Raw genomic sequence first — 22,145 nt, 5'->3', positions numbered from 1 at the left:
CTTTATCACAGTTTTTTGATATTAGTTAAGAGTGCTCGAAATAAATACGCATAAAAAGTCAACAAATTGGGTGAAAAATAAACGCGGACACAGAGGACCTCGTTGGTATGTTGCTTAGAAATGGCCCTCCCGGGAAATTATAAATATATATGCCGCCTTTCGTTCAAAAAAAAAAAAGAAGAAAAAAACCAACGAAAAGAAAAGCTTCTAAACGCAAAATATTTAAAACCGTGGAGGAAGGACATTGGATGCGGGTCTTTTTGGAAAAGTTGCGCCTAATTGTAAACGGCCCAGCAATGGATGACACTTTATGAGTACTCGGGGCCCGGAGTTGGAAGTTGAAAACGTTACCCTGCACTCGGTGAAATTGAATTAAAACGGACGAAGGGTCATTTGGGGTGGCCATTGCAGTCCGGGTGGAGTTCAGAATGTTTTCCTCGCCCAGGGCGACGGAACACGGGACTTAAGCGGCATTAATTATGACACTGGCTTGGTCTGGGTGTGGGGAAATGGAAAATGGCACAGGCACAGGTACTGCAGACTGAGCCCATATGTATGCACCATACCCCAAAATGCCAGTCCACCCCACATTGCACTGTCAACCTGGCAAAATTTAATTGACCAACTCGTAAAGGATAACGCAGCTCGGTAAGGACCAAAAACACACAACTGACCAAACTGACACACTGAACGGGTGCTGGAAAATCGGATAAAATCGGGTGGAAAATGCAATCGCATGGCGATAATAACGCGTGGCCAGGATATGACTGCTAGCTCCTCCGCCTATTCCCTCCTTCCCCCAATCGCGATCCCCGAGTGCTTCCACCTGGTCCCACCTGGGAGTGCACATTAAATAATTACCGCAAATGGGCTTGGCGATAATTTTTGCACCAAAGACCCGGCGCAATAACAACAACACCGGGCTGCGGAATAAAAATGTAATTGTAATTGCGAAAACAATAAACAAATGTGCCATGCCGACCGAGGAGGACTGCATCCATAGTTGCACTCCGGGAATACAACTTCCGTTAGCATTATAAAAAAAAATGTAATAAGTAGGAGTGGACACTTGAGTACCCTTCAATAATTATTAAATTTCAACATATTGTTTCGTCGATATCCTTGAGCAACTTACAATAAACTAAATCAATAATGTTTCGATTACTGTTTTTTTTTTACTTTTTATATAATATAAAAATAATAAAGATGCTAGCATCTAAAGTTATAATTAATTGCTATGCATATATTAAACAACCATTATACAATTAAAACACTTTTCATTTTTATATAATATGATTTTAGCTCCTAAAAATTTCCAACGACCAAAGAGACAGAAACACATTATACCCATTAGCACCTCTTGCTTAGGGTATTAAAAATTGTATTTAATTAACGCCACCGGCTGCGCTTCGATTCTGTTTTCGATTCGGTTGCATTCCTGTGTGGCTACCAGGTAATCTGGATGGAGTTCGTGGTGGCTGGAGGATCAGGGTCGTGGTGGTCCATTTAATTTGCATTTGGCACCAGTTCATCGAACAATCGTTTTAAAGCGAGCCAACCCCTTGAAACGACAATTCACTCCCCAGGCGGGCACTTCTTTCAAGGACCTGAATTATCCATTGCCAACTCCCAAGGCGATCCCTTCGCACTGGCTACTTAAAAATTCATGTCCAAGGATGCTTTCTTCGCCGGAATCCCTTTCGCACCTACCGCCAACTGCCGCATCATTTAGCAATTAGTTAATTTTTACGCAGCTAGCTGAGAAATCTTTCGAATTTGGAGAACAAGTGTCTTTTAATTTCTTATTAGCGGTTTATTATCCCCGCGGACATTTGGGCCATTAATATGCAGAGAGAGAGAGAGGCCCAGGCGGCAACTCGGCCGAAATCATTAATTTTAATGAGCCCAAAACAGCAACAGTGAAAGTAGACCGAAAAAGGATTATGTGCGCTGGAGCACTCGGTTAATTACTTAATAATTTGGGCAGGTGTTATTTTTGGAAAGTCAATTCGTAGGGCGTCCGGAGAGCAGGCCAAAAGTAATTGGATGCTGCGAAAGTAATTATAAGTTAGATGAGTTGAAGATGGGCATTCTCGGATTTGTTTGGCAAAAGCTGAGCTTTGAAATCAGCATATATTTAATATGTTCCGTATTTAGATGTAAAGCTATAAATATAAACTCCTTTGAAAGCAGTTCCACTTTAAGTATCAATCAATTTAGTATCTCCACAAATCGTTTATCCCCAAATCGCATCGAAAGTGCAGTCTTTGAGATCGATCTAAAACCCGTTCCAAGCCAATCACTTTGGGTGCTGATCACGACCAGAAATCCAGGGGTTAGGATGCCTGAGGAGTCGGGAGTGAACACTATGGGATCACTGCGACGAACAGAAAGCGAATGGAACATTAATCCGTAATTTGCTGGTTGTGAAGTCGGGGCGACTAAGTAATAATTTTTAATGGGAAGCCAATGCCATAAATGGTCAATAGTTGACACTCAGTTTTTGCCGCTGCTGTTCAGTTTTTTCGTTGTTTTTACTGAGTGTGTGTGTGTGTGTCTGGCGATTTAGGCCTGATCCCTGACAAAAGACGGGAACTGATTTTGGCTTTGATGGAATGCCAAAATCGATTCGGAAATTCGCGGCACGTGCAGTGTGGCGATCAGAGGAGCTGTGGCAGCTGCAGTCATAGTGGCCCATTCCGATTTCGATTCCTAGCCAGGTAATTTATGAACTTTAATTGTTGGCTTTTATAGAAATGGATTGGCTATAAAGCATTAACAGTTAGAGACGCTGGCGACACTTTTAATTGATTTTTTACCCTTTTGATTTAATTTATGATGAACTGCTCGCCATATTCGGCTGCCCGCTGGCCGGTTAAACATTTAATCAATGTTCGAGTATCTCAAATCTGCACTTGCCAGCCCGTCGGCCTTTCAGTCACTCAGCCAGCTAGCCAAGTCAACTCCAGTTGGTTTGTTATAAATATTTATAAGCCAGCCCAGCCAAAGCTAATGACAAAGTGATAAGGACAATTAAGGAGAAAGCAGCTGCTGCACAGGGCCAGTTCAGTACTGAAATGTGTCACCAGGCAGCGGACTCAGGCGATGGAATGGTGGCGGAGATCGTGAGTTCTAGGTTAAATAGAGTTCGGATGGAATAGTATATTACTACATTTCAGAACATTGCAAGTATTGAATGGATTGCTAGTAATCAGCATAAAGTATAATCAGCATCAAGTATACAGTCTTCATATCTCATTCTCAGTTTTTAGTTTCAATATTTGGCACTGAAGCAATTTTATAGCTAAGTATGTGATTATATATATTTTTTCAATTTCTATTACTAGTTCTTTAGTGCCCTTCGTGTCACGTTGTCATGACCATTGAATGTTTGGCCCGTTCATCAGCGATCAACTTGTAAACACGACGAACAAACTGCTGGCTGTAAAATATTGCTGCATTTTTGATCACTTGTCATCCCTGCATGATGGACGATCGGAGCAGAACACGACCGATCTCATCGTGGTCAGATCTCTCCCCCCTACAGTTGCCCCCAATTCCAGAGGACCCTTCCCGCCTGGCGGTGGAACTTCGCTCGGGAAGAGCTCCACTGGACGGTAGAATTCCGCAGAACCTGTTGACAACACTTGTGCGACAAGCGAAACGATCTCGCTTTTTGCCACCGCTATTTATTATGTTCACTACTGCCTTCCAGCGGCAATTCGATGGCGGAAAAAAGTGCTGGCCGAGGTGTCGATATCGCACAATGATTTTAATGATGGGATCGAAACGAACTGAACCGAACCATAAGCAAAAACAAAAAAACCAGGGGAACGACAAAAAAACATTGGGACGCGGCCAGTTGCAGCAAATCGCTGGGATGCCAATGCTGATAATCAATAATTTTTATATTTTTGCCACATCGCTGGGCGGCTTTGCTAGCCAGCTCAAAGGAGAACTCCAATGGCAGGGATACTTGCTGTGTCAGCCAGCCAAAGGACATGACAATAATCCTTAATTACAGCTCTCGCGGAGCCAGCGAAATTGGAATCATAATTGGAAATTGGAGTTCACTGATTGAAACACAATTGTCGGCGGTTTGTGCTTACTTTACATTTTAATGCAGGACGATGACATTTTACAAACGAAAATAAGCTTAAATTCATATACCATTAACGTTGAATGGAATAATTTAAGATTGCTTACTACTTTCTTAATGGTTTAGATACTTCTAACAAGTGCCAAGTTCATAAATCAAGTGTCAGTTTTGGTTTTGCTACGTCAAGTGGCTGGTTTGAATGTAATCTTTTTTAAAAACATGAATATAACAATTTCTTCGTTTTTTTCCTGTTAAAGTAAGAAAACTCCATTATGCAGTCACAGTCCCCTTTGATTCCTCGTATTTTGGTATTCCGCATGCAAAACAAATTGACAGCCAAAGCGAGATTTGCTTTCACGTGTCCTGGCCCAAAACACTCGATGTTCGATAGTGTCAAGTGGAAGGTGTCTCCAGTGACTTAACTTAACCCAAACGTCTAGCAGTCCCACATATTCTTTTATTAATGCTGAAAAAGAATGGGAATGGCAATGTTGAGTTTTTGCGTGGAAAAGTGCCAACATTTCCATCAAAGCTCAACCCTTTGAGTGCTGAATTTTCCTGTCACGCGTCACAGCAGTGTGCTTCCCCTTTGCACCACACACATTTGCCTTTCGAATGGAAACACCGAAATCGCATTCAGCTGATTAGGTTCGAGGTGTCTGGAGTCTGGAGTTGGGCACTTGGATAGAGATGCCATTGGTAATGGTGATTGCGAAACCGCTTACGACTGAGCCAGGATTGAATGCAAGTATGGAATGGATTCGATGTAGGCAATTAAAAGCCATGCCCAGAGAATCGAAAGTGGAGTGTTTGGGGATAGTCGAACAATTCCCGGCAAGACAACTTGATGTGCAATAAAAATGCTGGGCTCTATAAAATTTGAACAAGGAGACCCCCAGGAAATGGGAGTTGCGAAATTGGATTTCTGACCCTTTGGCCAGCCATGTGTGAAGGTCCTTTGGCCATTTCTATTTGCATCTAATACATAAACATAATGCGTTAATTTCAAAGGAAGCTGGCAAGGAGAAAAAAATATATATGCAAACAAACGAAAAATATTTCCTTTTTTTCTGCGGGTGGTAATCAAATTTGCAATGTTGTTTTTTTCTATCAGTTTTTTCTTCATTTTTTTTATTTTTTGGACTGGCACATCTTACTGAATTGCTTGGCCGGGTATTCCCACAGGATTCTTTTGGGGGGTGACCGCAGGACAGGACATGAGCGATACAAATAAACAAATGATGTAAATTTCATTTTCCAGGACCTTGCATCGCTCAAATATGAAAATATGAAAAGCCAGGCCCTTAAATAAATTACACAAAATTTATTTCGCAGCCGAAGGAGATTCGGACTGAAACTATTTGTGGGATTGGATATTGTGGAGAAAGGGGGCAAAGACCCTTTTCGGAAATATTAGATTCATCAAAGTTCAGCAGATTTGCATTTATTTCACATTTGTCAAGGACCAGCTGCTGCCAAAGGGTCTTAAATGTCAGACTCATCATCGAACTGCCGGTGCAGACATTAAAAACCACTTTTCGAAGCAGGAAAATCCTCAAACTGATTGGCATTAGCCAAATATATATGGAATGAAAAATGTCACATAATTCCGAGATTCACGCACAAAATGTCAATTTCAATTTGAGGCTCGGAATGAAATGAATGATTCGGTTTTAATTCCAAAGGAACGTAACAGTAGCAGGTTGTCCTGCGTTTTTTTTTTTTTTGGGGTGGTGTATCCTGGGATTTTCTGCTCTATCCCCGGTTGAAGGTGGCGTTTTCTTTTGCCTGCCATAAAATACTTTAGATTAGCATTTAAATAGCTTCGATAGCGTTAGTTATTCGACTTGAAAATCAAGAGATCATACGCACATACTCATCCTGCCGCCCAGGACACTCGCGGGTGCCATAAAAAATTCACACAACAGCAATTCTGCAGCCCAGAAGCTAGCGATTAAAATTATGCAAACGCATTATATGGTATCCTGCACTCTGGAATGAGATGAGATACTTTCCCATGTATCTGGGGAGCCATGGGCCGTAAACACTCAATATTCGTTGCCGCAGGATGAGATTCTTTCCAAAAGTAAATTGCCTATAGAATGTCTCTATGCAAATGTGGCAATCGCATGGAGCACTTAAAACAAATCCAGATAGAGGCATCTGGAGGACCGGGGAAACACCGATTAGTGTTCACTCACCAGAGGTTCATAAATCAAGTGCTAAATTGGTTTTCGATACGGCAAGATATTGTGCTGTACTTAAGACGACTTAATTGCTTTATTACACTTTTCTTTTCGTTCTTAAAAATGGATTATCGGCAGCAATAAATTAAAATTATATGCTAGTTTATTTACTCCTCGGTTTTTATCATGCGATACACACTTCTAGAACGCTGAAACTATTATTATGCTTGGAATGTACATATATCCCTTTAGCTTTGGGAACACTTGCTTATCAATCTGGTTAAGTTACTATTCAAATATAATTAATATAAATCTATACATTCCATTTAGTTGGCAATAATGGGTTATTGAATTCAGTGCTTAAAAACTTTTGTTTTTCTCTAGACCTTAAGCTTAACAAGTTCCCTCTGATTGGAAAGGGTTATTTGAATGGGGCCAGGATGTTGGTTAGAGTGCAGGACAAGTGCCACAACCGCCGGCGAGGAAAGTGCAGCTCTGTGTGCGCTATGCCTATCTTGCTGCCTATTCAAGTGTCCATTTTTAATTAACACTCTGACAATTTGACGCGAAATGCATTTCGAGTGAGTGTGTGACCACCACGTGCAACTGTGTGTGAGTGTGTGTCCGTTTGACTAATGCTGCCACTGTGGCGGATGCATGCCGATGAGCCTTTGGTTTTGTGGGGAGCTGAGAGCTCTGCGCCGAATGTTTAGAATGCAATTGACGTGTCAGAGGGCAAATGACCGGCAACAGCCGGGGTCGTGGAAGGGGTGCGAAAGGGTTGTGGAGCAGGGGTCAGGACATCAGACAATCAGGGGGGGTGGCTGATAAATGTTGCATGCGCCTGTGTAACCCAATTACCGTTCTGCAAATTACCCACACCAGCGGACAAAAGGACTCCCTGAGTTTGGGGGTCCACATTCCTCGACTCGCTTTGCATAATTGATGACAAATTGAAATCATGTTTATGGCATAGAGGCTGGGACATTCCATAAAATATATTTTCCATAGATTTTGATGCGGACAGTCTTCGCCTCAGACCCATCAGGACATCCGGACTTTCCCTTTTCCTCATCTTTTTCCTAGGCCATAAATCCCGGACTGGCCAAGCCTGGCCAAATCAAATGGCCAATGGATCAATTTGCGGTTGATGGAGCTTAGCCGCTCGAGTCTTCCTCACGGGGCTCGTAAATCGCAATGAGTGGGGCCCATAAATTTTCAATTGGTCAGTGGGTGAGGAAAGGGGAAAACAACTTCACAATAGGTATTTAGCATAGCAATCAGTTAGCTAATGCAAGATGGGATCTTTTCCTAAACAAAATACTCTATCTGATATGTATAGCAATTCAAAGTAAACCTATTGTGATAAATATGTATAAGGAATAGATTAACGTTGTCCTCTTCAGTTTGGTAATATTCCCGAATAACGAGTCAGATTGTAAGATCAGGGAGCTAAAACTCACTCTGATATTCAAGTGTAAGTTTACTAACCAAATTTCTAGTTTGTCACATCATCTCACAAATCTTGGCCAGAATATGTCTATCTCAGTGAAGCGGAAAACGGTGATTTCACCGCAGGAACTCCTGAAGACACTCGAGCTGTCCGGCGAAGAGGACCTCGATCTGCAGATCAAGAACTGGGTGATGTGGGACCGCAACGAGGCGACGCTCCAGCAGGTGACTGAGGCAGTCAGGGATCAGGATTGGAAGGCGTTGCGGGTGAGACTGTGCCATAGGATCACCTATTTGACAACTGGCTTGAGGGGAGTGATGCGCGCAGGCTTCGACTCTTTGAACGATGTGGTGATCATCGAAGTGGCCCAGGGCATCTGCGCCTACCTCGTCGATGCCTATCCAAGCATCCAGAAGAGGCAAACACAGGGCGTGGTCGTTGGCTACGATGGCAGGTACAATAGCAAGCGGTTTGCCCAACTCATCGCCACCGTGTTCCTGAACAACGACTTCAAGGTGTTCCTCTTCACTCGGATGATCCCGACACCCTTTATACCCTTCACCGTCGTCACGCTCCAGTGCCTGGCGGGGATCGTGGTCACTGCCTCCCACAACGTTAAGGAGGACAATGGCATCAAGGTATATTGGTCGAATGGGGCTCAGGCGATGGCACCGCACGATCAGCGGATTCATGACTATATGATGAATAACCTAGAACCAAAGCCTTCGTCCTGGGAAACTTCACTGGTACTTGACCATCCCTTGGTGGAGGATCCCTATCGTCAGATATACCCACTCTTTTACGAGGCTCTCAAGACGCTTATTCCCCCAATTTACCTGGAAACTAATGAGTGCAGCCAGTTGAGGTTCATCTATACAGCTCTTCACGGTGTGGGTTATCCCTTCATGAGGGAGGCCTTCTACCAGGCGCGACTCAAGCCGGTTATTCCCGTCGTGGAACAGAAAGAGGCCGATCCAGAGTTTCCCACCCTCGTTAAACCAAATCCGGAAGGTAAGTGAAACATTTTGCTATTTTTTTCATATATTGTTAGGTGTAGTGTACATGATTTTAAACTTTCGTTAGAGGGCAAGGAAGCGCTGAAGCTGGCCATAAAGAAGGCGGATGCGGAACACTGCACCTTGGTTCTGGCCAATGATCCGGATGTGGATCGCTTGGCTGTGGCAGAGCTGGATCCGCGTGGCCGCTGGAAGCTGTTCAATGGCAACGAACTGGGTGCCCTGCTCGGCTGGTGGGCACTGGAGAACTACAAGACTAGGACACCCAAGCCAGCAGTGACCAATTGCATAATGATAGCCACACTGGTCAGCTCACGCATCCTGGCGGCAATGGCGAGAGTTGAGGGCTTCATCTTTGTGGAGGGCATGCCCAGTTTCCCCTGGATGGCACATCGCGCCTTGGAGCTGGAAAAGTCTGGAAGAACAGTACTATTTGCATTTGAGGAGTGCTTTGGCTATATGTTCGGAATGAGCCTGCCGGATAAGGATGGCATTGGAGCTGCCATGCAGTTGGCCAGCATGGCCTGTTATCTGCGCAGCACTAGAAATGTGACGCTGATCGAGAAGCTAAGGGAGATCTACGATACGTATGGCTACCATTCGTCGATCTCGTCGGTTTATATGGCCGATAGTCCAGAGACAATCACTAGCGTCTTCGATCATTTGCGCAACTTTACGGACGAAGAGGGATATCCGAAGTTCATTCTGGATGAAGAATTCGAAGTGGTTCATATCCGGGATTTGACCATCGGACTGGACACTTCCTTCAGCGATGGAAAGGCTCGTATGCCGGTCACTCCAGATGCCCAGCTAATTACGTTTACCTTCACCAATGGCTATGTGGTTACCCTGCGATCGGCACCCAACGATATTAAGATCAAACTTAATGCGGAGATCTGTGGCTTGCCGGAGGAAAAGCAGTGGGAGGAGCTACACGATAAACTGAACAGGATGACCAATGCCGTGGTGGAGGAGTTTCTTCAACCAGAGGAGAATGGTCTTACGGATGCCTCAACAATTCAATAATCTTGGTTTTCAATTCAAAACGTTCGATAACATTCATTTTTATGAGCTGTAACTAATGGCAAGTTTTTAAAAGCATGTTAATAAAATCATAAGAGACGTTAATTATAAAAAGGAAACTAAATACTAAAAGTTATAAGAAAGATGAAAGATTTAAATTCTTCACAATATTAAATTTGTGAGGGAAATCCTTGGTTTCACCTATTAAAGTGCTGTGAAATGCTTTAGGTGGAGGTGGAGCGTTGGAAAAGCCGCAGAACGCCAATTAAGCGTACAGAGAAATTGCCAACCATGTGGGTTATTTGAGCCAAGAAGGAGGAGAAGGAGGCCGAACATGGCCATCAGCACCATCATCATCCTTTGTTTTGCCACCGCACAAACGTATCTGTATCTGTATCTCTAGCCGAGCGAAAGTATCTGGCAAGACAAACACTGAAATTTTATAGTTTGCCTGCTAATTGCACTCTGGGGGTGCCTTCACCACCAACACTCCCACACTGCCCCCGTTGTTTTCAGGCCGCTCCACCCCCCTGATTGTGTGGTAATCGTTTCCGATTGTGCGATTCAGCAAAAGTCAGCTCACATAATGAAAACAGTGATTAAGAGTTGGCCAAGTCGTTTGGAGTTCATATGAGTGAACGCAGGCCTCATTGTTTCACTTTAGATTTCGGGTAACCTTTCCACATATTTCACATATGTATGTTTGCTCAGCAGGTCAAACGGAATATTTCAGATGCTATAAAATGTCGAGTGCCCAGGTAAACACGGCGTTGATCCCCGAGGTCGTCGTCAAGTCAAATTTCATTCAAGACAAAAGGTTCGCCCCGACCCCCTCCTCGCGAATATCCTGCTGATATCCTTGCCACTGCCATGGCCATTAAATTTTCCCTAAAATACATACTCGAACAGGGATCCAAACGCACACGAATTAAATATTAATCCCTGTCGACGAGTGGGTTTCTTGTTGTTGTTTTTTTTTCACTTTATTTTTCGTTTTTGGATGGTTTCAGCCACGTTTTACACGGTTAGTGGCGTTGCGCCAAGGTTAGTGCATTATTAAGCACTGTTTATGCGACATTAGGAACATAAAAGGCGACCCAAAGTCGATGTAAATAAGACACAGACCCACGGCAAATCAACAAAATAAAACGAATGTCCCACATGTGGATGGGTGGATGGATGGGTTTCCGTTTCGTTTGGGGGTTACTCGAAAATTTGGATACTGGTATTCAAATAACTAAGGAACTTTTGGGTTGTAAAGACGCAAATATTGAGTGAGATATGTTATTTATGGGATTGGATTATTGGTGGGCTAAAGCAGGCATATGAATTTCGTTACTAAGCAAATAAACAAAAAAAAAAAAAAACAATAAACATTCAAATAATTTAAGGTGCAAGTTCATGAAGAGCATCTAATGAACTTTCGATGATGTACCTCACTGTAATTATCTTAGTTTAATAAATCAAACCTTTTTTACATGGTTGAAATTATACAATTTATACAATTTACCTATTGCAAAGTATATAGATTTGGTATCACGAATTGAATTTTTTAATCGGCAACATGATATATTAATGTTGCAGCCGCAGAAATTCGATTTTAATCCGTTTGCCACGCACAATGACGCTTGCAACCGCCACAGCGTTCACCAATTGGACTCTCGACATCCTGGCATCCTGGTGGCACATATGTTGTGGATATACTGTTACACCAGCTCAAAGTCCGTCGTAATGAGGAGCGACCGTAGAACCACCCTCGATTTGGTCCTCGAATGGATGCGATAGAGAAGAAAAAAAATACGGGGTGCCCGCGGCAGTGGGACAATGGCATCTTAAATTCGCATTCGAAATGAAGCGAGCGGTGGTAAATTGATTACGTGCCACTTGCTCACATCATCAATTTCAGTCCATATGCGCGAAAATCCTTTCGACTAACGAGTGCCACAGGACGAAGGACACACTCACCCACAAATTGTTAGTTGACACTCGAAATTTCTGGTGTTCAGCATCGTTAATTAAGAGCATTTGTTGACTTCCACTGCGGCGAGTCCTTATTCGCTGTTTGTTTGGTCCTTCTTACACCCGATTTCCTGCGGTTCCAAGGGAGGATGTTTCCTGATCATAATCACAGGATTACTCACTTTGATACCAGAGTGACATCAAGTGGTTGTCGCCTAAAGTATTTAGCTAAAGTTAATGTCCACCAAGTGGAAACAATCGCAAATGAGAAAAAACAGTTAATAAATCCTATTTTGTATTTCATACGTTTAAAAATGTTTTATTTGAAACTATTCTTAACTAGTCACAAAACTATTATTCAATCAAGTCTTAATATTTTTATTTTTTCATTACTAAAAACAAAGCAATTTTAAAACCCAGTTTACCTTTTCAATGCTTGCTGAAAATGAAATCAACTTTTTATATATTTTTCAAATGATTCCAGAACATATCTTAGTCATTGAAACAGTGTTTTTATTAAATCACATTTCTAGTTTTTCCCTGCTTTGCACAAAAAAAAAATAGTTTCCAGTTCTTTAATAACTATTAATGCAATCAATAATTCATCAGTTTCGTGGCAGCTGCACGAATTGTCGTCCTTCGTCCTGCCGCTCACCCCCTCTCGGCGCATCTCTGCCCAACAATTTGTTTTTACTGCTTTATTGTTTTCGTTTTTGTCGCTTAAAAATGACAACAAATTAGTTTGGCTGCCGGTCGGCGGTTTCCCGCTGGGTTTTTCACAGTTTTGTTCGATATCCGTTTGTTTGCATTCCGTTTGTTGATATTTTTTTTTTCGCCCGTCTTTGCCGACTTTGTGTCCTTGAGTGCTGGCCAATAAATTATGTGAAGGATGCTGTCACTGCAGCGCCTCACTCCCCTAAAAATCTGGCAAATCGGGCGGGTTGAAGGCTAGGGATCGGGGTTTATTTTTCGTATGCGGCGAGGGCGCGACGTGTTTTTGATTAGCTTTATTAAATATGCAAACAATGAAAATGCTGTCCTGTATTTTTTTTTTTCACTTTGTTTTTGTGCACAAAAGTGTAAAATTCGTCGGAAGCTTAATTGCCGGAACATTTCTATTAAATAACTCAAAGGTAGATATACATAAAGCAGGGAAAAAAATCAAATAAATTTAATATGCATTGCTTACAATTTTTTCGTTGAGCAGCCACAACCCTCCAGATTTCACGGTAAACAAATTGTTTGTAATGCATTTTAATTTGGTTTGGTTTTTGCTTTCTTGGTCCGGCAATAAATAACATTTTTTTAGACAAATTTGAAGTGAAAATGTGCTCATAACTTAGTTTGGGAACTTTGCCGAGACTGAAAATTTACATGATTTTTCCATGTGACGCAGCTGTATGAATATTTAAAATAAATATTGTTTTTTTTTTTGTTTTTAATTGCCTTGAGAAAACTCCAAAGTCAATTTGGTCAGTTGGTTTCCTTTTTTTGCTCCCATTTCTTTCACCAATAAGAAGCAACGGTTGTCGCTAAGAGAAATTCGATGCTGCTAAGAGAAGACTGAATTGAAAGAGAACTGAACTGCTTTATCGACGGCATGTGAATTGGGTTTGGTTAGCTATTTTTTTTTGCTTGTTAATAGTTGTGATAGCTTTAATTCTTTACAGTCATTCTAATTTAATGCTAAAAAAATGAAAAATTTAAATTCGAAAAATAAGTTTATGGATTTTTAAAATAACAATTTTTGTGCCGATTAAATGGTTTTAAATACCACTAAACTTACAATATATCACGAAAGACTGTCTAAATACGAATGAAAATTTAGATTTATGTTGGCTAAAGGTTTTTGTTGCAATGTCATCTATGCAGGAAGGGGAAATTTTGGGGAGGAGGGTCAGAAAAGTGCGTGAAAAACTGAAAAAGAGTTGCGAGAAAAGCGAATGGAATGGAAAATGCCCCCAGGGAATCGCAACGGAAATCTATGTATGTCTGCATATGGAGATTCTCTTATTGCTCTTATCCCCGCTGCTGTGTTGTTGTTTTCATTTCTGTTGCCATTATTTTGGGTGGAAATTTCACCCTTTTGCAAGGACACTACCTTCCAATTACCCCCCGCATGTGGAAAAGCAGTAACATATATCTAAAGCAGCGGAAAAGTGCACATATTGCATGAAAAAGGGTTCATTAGCAACATCAATTATAGTTGGAGGTCCGAAAAGGTTGGCACAGGATAATTATATTTCAAGGGTTATATATGGGTTATATATGTACATATATATATATATTATAACTTATTATCAGCAGCATTAAAAACTTAAGTTGCTCGCAGCTTTATATGTAAATTTATATAAAATGGTTCATAAGTTGTTCAGTATTTCAATGTATCTTAAATTCGATTCAACGTGGTCTCCTCTTGTCTCTCTGATTTTCATCATTTGTTTGCTTTCAGTTTTTCCATCAATTATTCCCAGCGATTCTGTCAATCTCCCGGGGAACGAGGAAAACTCTCAGACCCTCTGCTTTTCGTTTTCCTCCTTTCGACTGGGCATTGTTTAACAATTAACGGAACAAGTTGTTTAACTTTACCTAAACGATTTAAGTCAACAGAGCGCTTTACTCTGCCTCCTTCACTCAGCTGTATCCTTTATCCTTCGCTCAGTCCGTGGTCAGAATGTCCTCGTCACTTGGTCAACGAGGGAAGGGCGTGGGGGATGCACGGAATCCTGGCGGTGCTTCCGCTTCCGATGACTGCACAAATCGTTGGTCTCCTTTTTTTTTGCAGATCCATTTCCATTTTTTTGCCAGCTTTTTACTCCAGCTCCAGTTGAAATGACAGAAATTTGTCAGGAAACAGTTCGTTTTGTTTGGCTTTCGTTTGACGGCGGCACTCACCTGCACATCCTTCTGCTTCTCAACCTGTCCCTACTGAACTTTTTTGTTTGCCTTGGCTTGAATGTCAAAGAGTGCTTAAGACTGCCGGTCTTTATGGACGCAAAAAAGGTGGCCCAAATACGGGAAATATAAATAGTCGGGTCTAAAACATATCTTACAGTAAAATGTAAAATAAATATATATTATAGAATTAATAGATGTATGTAAATGGATACCATGAAAATGGATAATAACATGCAACTTAGCACATTCATATACATTAATCATTCTCAAACTATTTCGGATATAGTCGTCTCTCATCTAATTCCGAATTGCTTCCAACTGTTGTTGTTCTCAAAAATATCTTATAATTTAATACCATACTACCCTCATTTGGATCATTTTAGATGACGCCCATGCCCCACGATTACTGGCATTTCTGCCCACCCACAGTCAGTTGAGGATTCCCGTGGAACTGGCAGCGTGCGGCTTCAATAATTAAATTTGCGACATTTCAACGCTCCAGCGATCAATGGAATGGAATTAACTGTTGTCAATTATCCGTCGCTGCTTTCATGCCTCTAAATAGCAAATGCAGCAAAAGCAAAAAGCACGAGCACACAAGCACAAGCAGAAGCATCGAAAAAGCACAAGGCAAAGCAAGGATTGCCGACAATAAAATGTCACTTGATCGCTGCATTGGCGCTCGTGTCCAACTGAATTTAGGCATCGCCGGCGGTGGTCACTCCGTGGAAGTTTGCCAATGCGATCGGAACGGTGATGGGAGGGGTTATGCTCAGATACACTCAAAAAAAAATGGTATACACCTAGTCGAAGTGCAACCATTGCTTATGGGTAAAATCGCCTAAAAGACTAACAATATAAATTTGTATTATGAAGTTTCTTTAAGATAAAAGCAAAAGAATAGAATGCTGATTAAATGATCCCATCTTACTTACCAACATTTTTTAAAGTGTATCTAGCGTAGATGGAACAGAGGCAGGGTGATGCCAGTGGTGGTGATGGTGGCTACCTGACCAGGTGGCGTCGATCTACCGCAACGCTTGGCCACACAAGAAGCTTAATTTGTTGCAAGTTGTCCGCTGTCTCCGCTTGACTCCCCATCAATCAGCGAGCGATTCTTCAACTGGAATGGTGCAAGAACAAGCAGAAGAATTGCTTTTTGCGACAGTACCGTTTCATCGAAAATTCAGAGCACGCCAACTGAAACATGTTCTCTTGATTTCCCTCTTTATCTAGCTCTCAAGAATTAAGCTTTCATTGAAGACCGCAAAAGCCACTAATTATTCACTGCTTAAAACCAGCTTAATTAATAATAACAATTACAATTAGGCCGATAAACATGGTTACGGAAATCTTTTGACTCTAGATGTACTTACAAGGGCTCACATGGCTTACCTACCTTAGCTAACTAACTACGATAGCAAAAGGTTTATTTATAATTCGCTTGGTATTGTCTGAAGTGTATAATTAGATATGCCATTTCTAAGAATATTTTGCTATGAGTTTGAATGAAAAGAATGGTAGAAGAGGATGAAGAGAAACATCATAGCCAAAACCTGATTTTGAATTGGGAGAGTGGCTAAGTCAAAGGTTGAGTCGTGCAATTAAGACTTGAATGAGCCATTCACTAATTTTAGTTATTTAGTAATTTCAGAAATTCTTCTTAGTTTTATAAATGATAAATATTGCAATTAAGGTACCTATACACTGGCATACATTATTTTCAACACGGAACTCCAAATTGTGCTAAGGCTAATCATAATTTATGCAAAGCTGAAAGTTTTCAGTACTTATGATGGAATAATCTATTCAACTTCTTAACCTTCTGGTGGCCCTCCCACAATTAACCCTTATCCGTGCTCCACACATGCCAACCATGCTCTAATGAAAATCTATCTCGCTGAAAGCGTAAATTCATTACACTTTCTCAATTATGTGAGATACATTTTAAACAAAGCAGCCGGGAAAAACCTCATCTTAATCAAGTAAATTAATAGCAGCGAGAAGGAGCGAGTTGCCAGTCAGAGATCAAAGTAATTAATTATAATAATTAAAAACTTTTCAGCATTCCCTGTCTCGCTCACTTCATCACGCCGAAGTTACCACAAACTTTACAGCATTTGGCATGTGAGTGTGAGAGAGATGGATTGTTTGTTCAAAAGTGCGTGCACCTGTTGAGATTTCGGCAATTCCCCAAGCAAATCCCATATTCACATCTTGTTCGGAACATCGCCACCCGCCATTTTCTACGTATTTTCCCCGTTTCATATTCTTCGTGGTGAAACTAGTAGTTTTTGTCACTACCGCTTTTGTTGTCTTAGAGTGCACTAGTTTTTTAATCATCGCTAACAGCCTTGGAGGCTGTAAAGTTCCACTTGGCTGCCCTAATACACTAAAAGCATTTACCAACACTGCCTGCCACGCCCCCTGAAACACGCCCGATTAACCCCCACACGCCCACCGGCAATTGTTTGTGCTCATCGGTGCAAGCACTCGGCACATATCGCCATCTCTTTCCAACTGACAGTGGCGTACGCAGGATAAAAAGGGGTCACGAAACACCTGCGATGATTTATAATATATTTGAAGATTATAGAAAGTAAAAAAACTAAACAAAGGTATAATGAAATTCTGAAATATACTAACATTATTGAAAATTTCCTATAAGTCAAGTAAACATTTCGGAAGTGCTACTAATGTTTTGTAACTTGTTTTGTCTTTTGTGATGGTTAAAGGGTTTTTAAAAGGCAACATCTTTAATTATTTTCTTTCGATTCTTTAACTCTACTGACTACATTGTGCATATTCGTATTGATCCCCTTGAACCGAAACCCTGGTACGCCCCTGGTTCATTCGAAACATCCATCACTTTTTGCTGCGAAGTGAAAGAGGATGAAGGATATAGGATGCAGATGCAGGTTACAGGATGGAACTTTTAAGATATGGTATGTGGGATGCAATCATCTAGAGTGGGCAAAACAAAAAAAGAACACTTCAGATGCGGAAACCGCAATGAATACACTGCGACATCTGCAAGGGGCGTGGCAGTGCGCCCAATTGGAAGCAATTAATCCCACAAACCAAATGGCAAGCGAAAAAAGCAAAGTTCTTTGCGAGCTCTTATTTCTGAGTTCATAACAAATATCCTGTTAAGAAGGCACCGTGTCAGTTAATTTACTGTAATTTATTAAAGTTTACACTCGAAAAAAAACCTATGTTCTATTTGGATGAGTAAGTGGATTCGGTCTTCTTGATATTGAGAACGCCGTTGGAATCGGTGGCACCCTGGATGTTGGTCACCTTCTGGTTGCCACTGGCATCGACAACGGCCACGGTCTGCTGGATTTGGGTGGCGGGAATGGGTCCAACTCCGGAGATGTGCTGATAGCTACCGGTGCTTCCTACTCCGCTGTTGCTGCTGATGGAGGCTGCGCTGGTGTAGCCATTGTAGGTGGGATAATAGTTGTCGCCTCCAGTTAAGGAGCTCTCGCCGAAACGCTCATCAAAGGACACACCACTGGAAATTAAAACGATCATTAGTGATCATCAATAGAAGTCCTCATTTTCCAGTTAACTCACCCAAGCACTGGAGCAGCGGCCTGCTGGGTGTAAGAGGAGCCAGAATGACCGGAGCCATCGGCATTCTGAACGCTGTGTGAGGCGTAGGTGAAGACGTTTCCTCCACTGGAGGACGAGGAGGATGATGACGAGGAAGACGAACTGGACTGACGACGCAGACGCCTCAGGAGATGGGCATTCACGGGATGGACATTCGACTGGTGGCCCTCCGAGTCCAAGGTGAAGAAGGCACGGGGCAGAAACTGGCCAGCTGTATGAATAAAGAGCAATGAATTCAGCGATAAGTATCTGAAATCTATGAATATAGCTTTAAAGCTTAGATTTCGTTCACATCTCGCCCTTATTTACCACGATTAAATATTTTATGAACTTTTACTATTGAATTTATTTTTAATATTATGAAAACCTTTGAATAATTACATATACTTAGCATATATACCATGCAGATTTATTCCAAGTTTTTTATGATAATGCTAATCCCAAAAGTATGCTTATAAATCTCAAACATTCAACAATGGCAATTTCTTTTTTGAGTGTGAAAGTTTGTCCACTCAGCGATCGCGTGAATAATCAAACGTAATGCTGATTTTGAATAGCCATATTTTAGGAATCGTAATAAAAAGCGAATTTGTTGTGCGGAAAGTTTTGCTGGACAAACATTGTCGCAAAGTTAATGAGCTACGCGAATTTCACAAACCAGTTTGGGTTTCCGGATGGGTTCGATAGGTTTTTGGGTATTATTAACATACTAGCACCCGTCGACCGACTTGTTAATTCAATTAATAATAAACACGATAGCAGCTCCGACTAGCGATGATGTAAGTGCACAATCCGGCTTAAGCTCTCCTCAAATTATACTCAAATTTGCTTTTTTGCTCACCGGAAGAGGCCGAAGCGGTAGTAATCGCAAACAAAGCGATGGCAATCACAGCGTACTTCATTGTGAAGCGGTATGGATCTGTAAGAACACACACTTCGTCACTTAGTAGGGTTAATTCAGCGGTTAGGGGTATGCAGAGGGGCCTATCTGCGGTTAAGCACTCACAAAGACGAAACGAAAGACTGAGGCAGCGAACGCGTGAAAAGTTCCAAAACGACTAAGCTCGCGGTGCGGCTCCCTAGCGCTTATATATGGAAATTTCGAATGCTGACGCAGTGCGAACCATCTACATCATTATCATCTAAAGCTGGAAGAACAAGCAGAAGCCGTCAAACAGGCAGAAGAGTTGGGCAAATAACTCCACCGGTAGGTAGACTGAACAATAAACAAATACAGAAAAAAAAACAAGAGGCAGGCATTTAAAGTTTCTTAAAACCTCTGGCTGTGGCTCATAAACGTAAAGTTAGGCTCAATGATTCATAAGGTTAAATACTATCACATCTCTCAGTTAATTTCCCCTCTCTGCAGCAGAGTTTATCTCACATATAAATCCACCCAAAAAGTTAATGATTATGGGAAATAAACACATGACGAAGCAGCGAAGCGCCAACGGGGAATTTCTGTTCTGTTTGTTTTCACTTTATTTGTATTTCGCATTATATATTCGAACGCCAAACTGTTTTGGCCAGCTCGTGTAAATTGGCCAAGTGCCCTCGCTTTTTCTTATTGTACTTTTTTTGTACCCAGTCTGCGCCTTGAGCTCTGCTTTTGACCCGATTCGTGTTTTTGGCAATAAAGAACTTCTCGAACTTCTTCTCTTGGGCTTGGGGCAATAACCTGATTACAACGTGGCCAACACCTAACAAACGGAGTTTCAGAGAAATATTATGCATTATACATACATTGCCGATCATAAAGCTAAACTATATATACTCATTTGTTTAATGGCTGGCATGCGTCCACTAATTATAATATTTTGTGAATTTTAATAATATTATGCCTCGCTCGGTTTTACCGCTCCATCTGTTTGAAACAAAACTGGTTTTGATGGGATTTTCGATTGATCTTGCTCGACGAAATGAAAACAAATTTTGTTATTTAATTTTACATTATCATATATGTATATTCCAGGAAATCCTTTCAATTAACCGGTTATTTGGGGATTATTGTTTTTAATTGCCTAAAATAAATCTAAGGCTTTGATCAATCAAGAAATAATTGAAGACAAGTTGTGCAACACAAATTATATTGCATATACACATTTTGCACGTTTTGCTGATAGAAGTAGGGTATTTCTAACAAGTACAATTAAATAGACATATGTACTTTTTTCAGTAAAATATTACCAATTTTTCACGCACTACTTAAGCCAATCTACCACCTTAATTCCGTTTTTTTTCTTTTGAACACATGAAAAAATTCAATTCCTTAGATTTATATTAATCTAATTGAAATCCACAAATTTGTTGCCATTTGTTGTGCAGAAGTATTTTTGAATTTCGCACACGTTCGTTGGCAAAAATATGTACAAATATTGAATACGAAAAAGTCAAGGAAAAATTCCATTCTTTTTCTCGCAAAAATGGTGACAGAGCAAAATGCTGACCGCCGCCTACTAGGAAAAATAATCCCCAGCCGATTTGAACGATTTATTATTTGGCCCAGCCAACTCGGAGCCTGTCCCGGAATACCCGGAACCATTAATCATCCGAGTCCAGATCCAAGTCCGAGTCCGAGTGGTGGACAGGCGGCATTGCAATTGGTGGACATTTTGGAGTGGAAGAAACTTTTGCGGTACGTGGCAACGTGTTGAAATTACAAAATGTGTTAAAAAATGAAAGAGCAGGGCGGGTAAAAAGCAAAATAATATATTTCATTCACACACAGACTTTTGTCTCTGCTCCGCCGTCCATATAAAAAACATAAATTTCCTTTGAGAATAGAACTTCTGGGATGGAGAGGGGGGGGGGGGGGTGCAAGGTGATTATGTTTGACAGCCGACTTGGGACACGAAGCACCGCCCCCTTTTTCATCGCCAAACAGGACATGGGTATTAGATCCTGGCCAAAGTGCCAAAACTGGCCTCACTTTCCGTCTGATTTACGGCCAACTATTTTGTTTAAATTTTTACCACTTCCCTGCTATCGACACTCAACTTAAAACATATAAAACCAACTATTTAAAGAGCAAATAAAGTTCAATTTGATTTTCTTTGGCCTTCGTTAATAATTTTCCTGCATCTCTCTGGGGATCAGCGAAAAATATGAATTATTGAAACAGCTGAAGGAAATAATATAACCAAATCGGAAGGCCAAATCTGTTTAATGTTTCAGATATGTTGGTGTGGGTTGACCAAATGACAATATGCTTTTTAGCTTCAACCTCCCTCAAGCGAAATTGATTTTCATGGTTTTTCTGTTTTTTCGCCTAAAAATACACAAAAGAGTCGAAAAAATTTGACTGTGATTGTCACTTGAATGTGTGGGTTGGGAAAACCACTCCAAATCCACTTCACCAAATATGTCAGTATGGAATCACGAACCTCGCTTGATTTCTCCAGTGATTTTTCGCAATCAGCCTGATGAGGATGTGCCGAGAACGTTGCTCATGGAGGCAGTGCTATGATTAGTATCCTTTCAGCCAGGTCAAAAGTGACGCTGCCGCATGCCAAGTGGCCTCGGCCAAATGAAACTTTAATGCGAAACAAGGACAAAAGGCTGAAAGAAGGCTGCCTGATGAACTACGTGATGGTCAGACAAATTGAAGTTACACTGGAAAATAATTAGCTAATTTCCTAGTTTGCTTAGGTTAAGGGATTAAGTAAGAATGTGTTTAAAGGACTCTTTTATAGGTAACTTGTTACTCTAAAGAAAACTTATCCACAGAATAGATGTGCTATTTTATCGCAGTGTATGTGGATAGTCAACGACAAAGTGAAATGCATTGAGGTTGGTGGCGAACAAACGCGACCTGAATCGCGAATTGGAATAGCCAGCCTACTCCGCCCCCTCAGGATATATAGCTACTTCGACTAGCATATGCGCCAGATAGT

General features: G+C 41.3%; 3 protein-coding genes and 1 long non-coding RNA gene across 5 annotated transcripts in view; 3 read left to right on the top strand and 1 right to left on the bottom strand.

The window, feature by feature from the left end:
- Nucleotides 1–3,371: 3,371 nt before the first annotated feature.
- On the top strand, nucleotides 3,372–4,192 carry lncRNA:CR45329 (long non-coding RNA:CR45329). The gene has a single exon (NR_124552.1). It is a non-coding gene; the product is annotated as a long non-coding RNA:CR45329 (long non-coding RNA).
- Nucleotides 4,193–7,749: 3,557 nt separating this feature from the next.
- On the top strand, nucleotides 7,750–9,880 carry Pgm2b (Phosphoglucomutase 2b). Its single transcript, NM_137148.3, has 2 exons — nucleotides 7,750–8,749; nucleotides 8,822–9,880. Exons 1-2 carry the CDS (start codon nucleotides 7,822–7,824, stop codon nucleotides 9,778–9,780), a joined length of 1,887 nt encoding a protein of 628 aa, NP_610992.2. The 5' UTR covers nucleotides 7,750–7,821; the 3' UTR covers nucleotides 9,781–9,880.
- A 7,925-nt stretch (nucleotides 9,881–17,805) lies between these two features.
- hui (hase und igel) lies at nucleotides 17,806–19,318 on the bottom strand. 2 transcript variants are annotated; one of them, NM_137147.5, is made up of 4 exons: nucleotides 19,259–19,318; nucleotides 19,094–19,171; nucleotides 18,214–18,463; nucleotides 17,806–18,151 (listed from the first exon to the last, which is right to left on the bottom strand). In NM_137147.5, exons 2-4 carry the CDS (start codon nucleotides 19,152–19,154, stop codon nucleotides 17,854–17,856), a joined length of 609 nt encoding a protein of 202 aa, NP_610991.1. In that variant the 5' UTR covers nucleotides 19,155–19,171; nucleotides 19,259–19,318; the 3' UTR covers nucleotides 17,806–17,853. The 2 variants fall into 2 exon arrangements, with proteins under 2 accessions (NP_610991.1, NP_725421.1); NM_166071.4 differs by having other exon boundaries at nucleotides 19,094–19,318.
- Nucleotides 19,319–20,675: 1,357 nt separating this feature from the next.
- The window catches only part of kn (knot), a gene marked incomplete at its 5' end in the record, with an annotated part of 34,412 nt that continues 32,942 nt past the window's right edge, over nucleotides 20,676–22,145 (top strand). The window contains one exon of the mRNA NM_001103847.2: nucleotides 20,676–20,887. Coding sequence (NP_001097317.1) covers nucleotides 20,676–20,887 — 212 coding nt within the window. The remainder of the gene's footprint in view (nucleotides 20,888–22,145) is intronic.

The sequence above is a fragment of the Drosophila melanogaster genome, chromosome 2R (genome assembly GCF_000001215.4).
Source record: "Drosophila melanogaster chromosome 2R".
NCBI classification, from domain to species: domain Eukaryota; kingdom Metazoa; phylum Arthropoda; class Insecta; order Diptera; family Drosophilidae; genus Drosophila; species Drosophila melanogaster.
Note: the sequence above shows the minus strand (reverse complement) of the source record. Positions and strands in the feature narration are given on the sequence as shown.